Source organism: Bactrocera dorsalis, chromosome 4 (assembly GCF_023373825.1).
Source record: "Bactrocera dorsalis isolate Fly_Bdor chromosome 4, ASM2337382v1, whole genome shotgun sequence".
In the NCBI taxonomy this organism is placed as follows: domain Eukaryota; kingdom Metazoa; phylum Arthropoda; class Insecta; order Diptera; family Tephritidae; genus Bactrocera; species Bactrocera dorsalis.
In genome coordinates this window covers 186597-195095 of record NC_064306.1, presented here as the reverse complement: position 1 = coordinate 195095, position 8499 = coordinate 186597, and the positions used below count along the sequence as shown (strand labels likewise).

The 8499-nt window shown below is 38.5% G+C and overlaps 1 protein-coding gene across 1 annotated transcript; it reads left to right on the top strand.

Moving 5' to 3' along the window:
* Positions 1-78: 78 nt before the first annotated feature.
* LOC105230357 (uncharacterized) lies at positions 79-3836 on the top strand. Its single transcript, XM_011211081.4, has 2 exons — positions 79-1479; positions 2402-3836. The coding sequence occupies exon 2, from the start codon at positions 2427-2429 to the stop codon at positions 3765-3767; it is 1341 nt and encodes a 446-aa protein (XP_011209383.2). The 5' UTR covers positions 79-1479; positions 2402-2426; the 3' UTR covers positions 3768-3836.
* Positions 3837-8499: the final 4663 nt, after the last annotated feature.

Genomic DNA, 8499 nt, shown 5'->3' with positions numbered 1-8499 from the left:
AAATGCATATACTATGTATTTTCCCAACAGCTGGCTGTAGCACATTCCCCCTCCTCGAGGCTTATGAAACGTGACAATTTTCCGCAATGCTCGTTTGGTCGGTCAGCGACCGCATGCTCAGACTATTGTTTACGTCAGAAGATAAATTAGGGCATCTTTAAGACCTCTATTCGGCGCGGATTGGCGCGTTCTCAAGCCTCTTTCCAATAAATTTCATAACAATTGTCCAATTTTTCACAAAACAAAAAATAACAACACACACAACAACAATATTGAAGAAAAAACCGCACTGAAAAATGTCGAATGATTAAAGGTGATGTAATGTGCGAAAGAATTCTGCAATGTTTACACAAAGAAATGTACGGTGTCTTGAAGAAAGGAAAGGTGCCAGCAAGAAGGAAAGGACATATGGAATGTTAGCACGGTTATTGCAATTCGATAGCAAATAGAAATGGTTACAAACGAAAGTGAGAAAAGAAAGCCCAATTGAATGCGCGAGCAAACAGTCCCATGTCAATGGAATAAAATTTAATGAATTGTGAGCGCCGATTGAGCAGATGTTCGGTTAATCTTAAGCAATTGTACGGTGGATTTTATCGATTCTTATATATTCTCATATAGGAACCTATGTACATACATTTATACACATATGTATGTATGTGTACTTACATAAATATGTATCATACATGCATGCCTACATGAGGAGGAAATGATTCGCCACTAAATTCTTGTACCGCAGATAATTATTACTTCCATATGAAAAACAACTATCGCAGTCACACACAGCCACATGTACCTATAAACACAAGGTTCCAACCGAGAGTCCATTCCTCCTATCGACACAACAATTTTTAGACTTTGAAACATTTTTTTCCTAAGCACTTCCTTACTAAATATTGCTAAAAACTGGACTGAGTACAAAACAATTTTGCAAATACGTAAAGCAAACTGCAGAGATGAGTGCAAATCAAAGGCTTAGAGCAGATAGCACAACAAATGCGAAAACTTGAACAATGTTGAGTTTGAAGTAATTTTAACTTTAAAGTATGGATCTATAAATCTATATATATATATGTATAGTATGTCGTATTCCCGAGTCCAAATTTTTCTCCACTCATACCCAACAAACATTTGTTTTCAACTCTACAATTCTCACCCTTATTGTAGCACACAAAGTCTTCATATAATTTAGTGGAGACTTTACTCTCTTCAAAAATGAGAAGAGTTTGAAAAGGTGGTGCTGCCACGATCCAAAGGAAATGAAGTAGTTAAAACGTAGCAGTGCTGCTATGCGCCTTGCACTCCGGTTCACATTCGAGTTTTGTACACAGCCGTGAACGGACGAGTTTTCCGAGGCCATATTATACAAACAAAGTCAGTGCCTTTTACGTGAATAAAATCATACATATGCCTATACCTCAACTTAAATAAAAGCATCATATATGTAAAACAACGATTTTTATTCAAGTACTTAAAAAGGTAAAAAATTGTGAAATATGTACATATATGTATGATTGTGCGTGTTCTATTATTAAAATTCTTTAATCAAACTCTTATGTATGTGCAAATGTACTCGCGTGTAATATAATTCATTACGAATTGTTTAAATACTTCTGAAGTGCACTTAAAATGTGTGGTATTCGCTAAAAAGCTTTGGATATAATCGATCTGCGCGAAACTAATTGAAACGGCTAGACTGTAAATGCGCATGCGCAGCCACGCGGACTAAACAACCACTTGCGGACGCAATGCAATACGGGCAGCAGCGCCACTCGAACACCACTTGAGGCCACTCTACATTTAAATGGAATAAAACGTACGGAAATAGTGCGCGCGCGTTTTAAAGGTCGCAAATCTGAGAAAGAGTTTCGAAAAATATGGGAGAGCACAAAATAAGCAAAAAATCGCAAAAGCAGTCACCTTTTTAATTCCTGTTTTCCAATTGAGACGAAAATCTACAAATGGCAGCAACACATACTCCGCGAATACCAGCACATGCGCTAGAAGACAACAATTGGAGTGGCCAAACTGCTTTAGTTGCAAAAAAAAATGCAAAGTTAAATCATTTGTAAACCTGATTTTCATTGCCTTTTCCTTGAGCGCTTTGTTTATTCAATGTTCCTTTACGAATATAAATACATACATAATTCGCTTTCATTGCGCAGCTGGAATCCCGACTAGCAGAGGCGACTGCTGGATACTTAAACGCCGTCAAGAGTGAAATTTGAATAATTTGAAAAAAAAAACAAAACGCTTTGCGTACGGTAAATTAAAATGAAGTGAGAACTGCAGTGAATGCACACGGGTGCCAATTTTTCTTTTTTTACTCGGCAACATACCCATTTTTTTAAAACTAACATTTTACACTGTTATTTAATTAAGTGTTCCACTTTCTTTACAGATATTCAACTAAATTCCTATAAACAATGCTTAAGTGGGCAGTTAACACACCGCGACTCTCCTATCTTACAGTGGACGACTCAAAAGCAAATACCGACAACTTGCAGCTTAAACCTTTAAGCGTCTTATCCCCAGGAAAGCTCAACACTCCTAATGAAATAATTTCCACCCAAACACAAACGCTCTCCGTGAAACGGCAGAGGCTGAAACGGAAATCTTCTGATATTTACCTTTCACGTCGTTTGCAAAACTGGTTGGATAAGGAAAATCAGGTGACATCTACTCCACTTCACTCAAGCTCAAAGATATATAACAAAAACGGTCCTGTGCGTCGACTTAACAGTTTCAAAGACTTGTCCAACATCATACCTTATGAGAACGCTGTCTCCAATAATCCCCCAAACCCAATCTTATCACAGTTTAACGCACCAAATCAGAGTTTGGATAATGATATATTAACAAAGAACAATCCTGTCAACTATGCTGCTACACTGCCTACTCTCGAAGTAGAATACTCGCCATGCGGTCTAGTTCCCGGACCGATTCTGGCATTGCGCGGTTTAGGTATTGCTGATAGATACTTTGACCAACCACGATATCTGCCATATAATAAAAGCGATGACACTATAGTACAAACAAAACCAACCATTAATATAACTAATTCTACGTTTCAAAGTCAAAGGCATACACGACGATCTTTGAATAGCATACGCGATGATACTGCATCATTGAGCTCTTCCAAAATGGGTGATCAAACGCTGGAACGTATGATAGATGCGATACTGGAGAGCACAAGAAAGGAAAAGAAGCCTATGAAGTTTGCGAGACAATCAACTAACCAGCAGTGCATGATAATGTCGCCCACATATACACCTGCAGAAGATCCCGCCAACGATTTAAGTGAATTTTGGATTGAGACACAAAATGAAGAGCCGCTTTTACAAACAACACGAAAGAAGCGACGTTCTCTACCAGCTAGTGTTGCTTCAATATACAGCGAGCGAGAAGTTCGGTCCCCACATCGGACAAGCAACCGTAAACGTAATATTTTCCACTTGCGCCGACAGCGAGCAGTGCGTAGAAAACGGAAAACGCCTAAGGACAGCGTGAAACAATATACACATAAAATAGGTGAGCCAACATCGACAAACAAAGAACTAACAGAATCGGGCGAACACAATTGCAAACGAATTGATAATTCAAGCCCTGATAGTGGTCACAATTCCTTCAGCGAATTGGATGACAACTCCATCATGCTAGAGAGTAATTGCTTAGCGATCGTCAGCCCGCTCGAGAACTCTGACCTGCGTGCTTTAGATTCTACAAAAAGGCGCCTTAGCTTTTCAAATCAGACGTCAATCGTATAGCATACGTATGCATAACAATACATGCATACGTTTTAAGGATTCCCGTTATAATTTGTTGCATCTTCTCTTTATTTCTTGATATATATAACGTTTTTTTTACAATTTATTATCGAATAAAATCGTAACCTTTTGTAGCTAATATTGTTTTCATTTTCCTCTCAACTACCGGTAGGGGCCATAATATTGGCCATTTCTGTCCCGTTTAACAATAATTCAATTCTGTAAACACTTTACTATCTACGCCACTCACATATAAGCACTTTACGCGGGGTAGTTCGGTATAGCGGACATAGTATTGCATTAGTATTCTGCGGGTAAAGGGCTCGCAAGTGGTTACAAACCATGACTAAATTATGCGTAAATTTAAAGAAAAGACAGCGTTTGAAATTGGACGCCGGGTGGTGTCATATGAAAATTACCAGCAAATACGCCGACGCCGGTGATTAAACCATACGTAAATGTCTGAGGGCCTGGGAAACATGTGTAACTACATATTTCGCAAGACTAACGTCATTGACGAACAGCTGCCGTTATGGTATTCAACACCGTTTCCGTTTCAAGTAGTCTCAAACACTTTGGCTTTTTAGTAAAAAGGAAAGTACCTGCATACAAACTACTGCATATGCATAAAAACCTACTCCGCTACAAGTGCATATGTTTCCTACTCGTACACTAAAATAACACGGATATAAACATTCCGTTAAAATTGTAATGGGATCAGTACCAATACACTACACCTAATGCTGCTTACGTAAACATACATATGTTTTCTGTACAAGTTTGTGGCCTAATCAATTCTTTAACACATTATACACACACACACATGTATACCATCGGCAAAATTTCTTACTCTGAATCATTTACTCACATATACACTCTTCGCAGATTTACCTCTATACTAAGTTGTTGAGCGGCTTATTGTCATTTTAATAGCTTTTGCTTGCTGCAGCTGCTCTGGTATAAACAGAAATGTGTGACTGAGATTGTGCCATAGCATATAAGCTGGCAAAAGATACACATACAAACACAATAATTACACGAATGAATGTCAGTGCGTCTTAAGCGTAAACGTGAACCGCCATACACACATACTTCAAGGATTTGTATGCAAACCTACCTATTTACATACATACATATGTACACATGTACCTCAAGATTACCCAGGCAATGAAAGCAACACACGCGTACAGACTTTTTGATACCCGTATATCTTAGAGATCCGTGTGTGTTATTCACATATATACACACATATGCATGCATAATTTAGCGCCAAAAATTGGCAGGCTGGTAATTTGGCGACATATGCCAGCGACGAAAACGACGAAGTACGCGTTTGCGCAACGGACATCTGTCGCCAGAAGCGGCACGAGTCAAGAGCCAACACTACAATAAGACCTATATGTAGCAGCCGAGGCGGGTGTTTGCGTTGGCGCTGCCCGCACAAATTGCATTGCCACCGAAGCACTCTTTGCTATTCTTCGGTAACTTTTGTTGAACATAAGTGAATTGCTTGAAATGCGTTTAATGGGTTGTAGCGGCGTCATATATACGTAAGAACGTATATATTCGTATGCACACCATCCGCATCGTTTCAAGTGTTCCTCGCTATTACTCACTGAAACGTTACTCTCCTCCACTCAAGCCTATGCTTTGAGTGAAGCTATGCAGTTGTCGCTGCTTAAAATTTCCCGCCCGCAATCGCTCTTCCGTAGTGCATAGTATGTATAGGTGGATATGTATGTACTATAATATACATGTATGTATATACATGTATACACACGTTCTATAGCATTGAAAGCAAATTAATTTTGTATGTCGAAGTATTGATTTAACATTTTGGCTGCTGCTGATGAGTTTTAATAACTCATTTACTGCATTATGATAGAAGGATTGTCAACCTATTTGCTCGCAATCGATCAGTAATCAGAGCACATTTCATGCATACGACGTCTACATCAGCGGTGACATTTTCGTCTTGGCAACAATTGATCGATGGCTTCCAATCTTCTGCTCTCATGTGTAAATCACACATTTATGAAAGTAAAACGATCCGAAAAGCACTCAACGTGAAATAATGATTATTTTCCAGCGGCATTGTCATTTTTCACAAATACTTAAGACACGCACATATGTATGTATGTATGCAGGATAATGTATAACCGTTGGTAGAGAAGGAGAGTTTGATTAATCACTTTGATATTGTTGCAGAATGTAGCATATCCGGCGCAAGAAAAATGTATACATATTTATATATGTCGAAAAACTGATGACTTCTACTTAGTATTTCGAACGCTTTATACTTATGATCCTCAGTAACATTGCTACCATTTCTACTTTGTTTAAACAGCACGCTGTTCCTTTGCAGTCTGCTTCTTTCGCGCCATTGTTGCTTTCCGTCTTTGTTGCTCTTTTGATCTGTTACTCTGGAGCGACTGCTACTTCTTGAATACATAGTTGCAATTGTATCTAGCACAATAACCCAGAATGCGTTTTATATCGATTCGTAAAGGTAACTGGAGCAAGTATTGAATAAGGTATACATTGTTCTCCAAATTTTGAGTACTTCCAATCTGAAACCAGCAACGAGCAGCAGTTTCGATAAAAGCGCGCCAATATTAGCGCAACTGCAAATGTGGCTATCACTCAATTGCCTCACAATATTTCATGTGCCACAAAAATATTCTTTAAGGATACGCAAACGTTCTATGGATACCCAAAAAACCTTATTGAGTTTCTCCCCATTTATTTGTCACAACTATATACGTAAATCCTGTCATTTTGTTAATTTATTATGCAAATTATTATGTTTATACACTCATTTCTTATTCCCAACTCCCAACTCGCTACCCATAATCTTCATAATTCATGATCATGCGTATATGTGCATGCTCCTGTGCTTCTATTAATTTTCCTCTTCCGATGTGTTTTGTGCCTTTTTTAATTTAATCAATTTCGGTGTTACGAAAGGTGTCAATCTTACTCAGTGTAGCCCAGCAGACGGACATTCGCAAATGTCCGGATGCCCGTGTCGCCTTTATCGTATCAAAATATGTCTCAAAAGAGGGTTAAATGTAAATTATGTACACATGTATGTAAACATAAAAAAGAAGAAAACAGCCCAGCAGTGGCAGATGCCACAGCCCTACAGCAAAGTTTTCGTACGACTAGAAGATTATAAGATTCCCATATGGGACGCGCAAAGTTCTTACGTCTCGCAAGAGCAGCACCTCGTATAAAACCGACAACGATAAAAAAACTCGCTCGTTCAGGCGACACCTAATGAGTTAGGTAATATTGTTGCTGCAATTAAATTTAAATAAAAAGGTACACTTTTTGTATCTTTATGTGCGCTGCGAAGGCACAACAAACTTAAACACGTACAATTCTCAAACGGGATCAATCACAGCGCCTAAGTAAAAAGTTGTTTCCAACAACCAGTCACCAGCAAACGTGGTGCTGTTTCCATACATATCCTCATGCATACATATGTATATGCATTTGTCAGATTTTCACATGCATATCTGCTTAATTAGCGGCATAAAAGGCGCTCAACAAACAGCCGTCGTTTGCAATCGTCTAATCAAGAGTAAAGAAGTCAGAAGAATAATTCCAGGACAATTGGCTGCAGCTTTAATTCTCTGCTTCGCTTTGGTCATAACTACTGGCTAATATTGACAGATTCGCCTACCAACAGATTAATCCAAGTTACACACTGCGCGGAGGATCAATAATTGAAAAGGGTAGTTAAAAAGGTGGGCTGTGCATTTTGCGGAAAGAAACTGTAAAATTAATGACTTTTCTAACTGTCCTCTGTAACCGGACATGCCGTCAGCCACAACGGCTACATTATACCAAACAATAATTATTTACGTCATATTAGAAGCGCTTCAGTGTGCAACACCGCTATCAATTGATTCTTAACTATTTTGAAAGATATGCATAGTCGTTGTTGGGAAAAAATAAGAACTAAAAAACACCCCTCAAGCTTATTAAAATAGATTTCTCAGATTGCGGTTAATGACCACAGGACACGCTGCGACTGGGCCGACCGACCGACTTCTTACTTCTCCTCTACTATAAATGTTTTGATTTACGCGCCTTTCTTTTGTGCGTTTATTTAATTGACCAGTGACTACAATATCCGCATGAAAACAATGCTTGCATGTCTCGCGGCCTGACACTTTCTTTACAACTATTCATGCTTGACTGGACGAAAATATATTTGTAAATGCATACATACATACGTATGTACATGGCTTTAAATATATGTAGATGACCCTTGTCAACTGTAAACAAAACAGCGTGGACAGGAAACAAGTAAAGCCGTCAAGGCAGTCAAGGTGATGTGGGCGCTTTCCCGTAACCGGAAAATGAAAACTTTCATGAGAAAATGAATCAGTTACTTGTTTACAAGTTGGATATTATGCATAATGGACAACAAATGCTTATGGTCAGTTGAGCAAATGAAATCAAATTATGGGAATTAGACTCGGCTAAGGGTAAAATACATTTCAAATCGGAATCAATCGCTAATTGCTATATATGTACATGTACTATATGTAAATATATGTGAGTGAAACGACGGGAAGAATATTCTTTTGAACGACTATTGAGAGCGAAGAATAATCTGATGCAGTTTTGATCAAATAAAGCGTAAAATCTCACCTTTCCAACTCGACATGGTATAACACAATGTGATTGGTAGCACTGCAGATATAAGACTGCAACGACA

Excerpts from the sequence above, each read along its gene's own strand:
- LOC105230357 (XM_011211081.4), top strand. The coding sequence starts at position 2,427 with ATGCTTAAGTGGGCAGTTAACACACCGCGACTCTCCTATCTTACAGTG.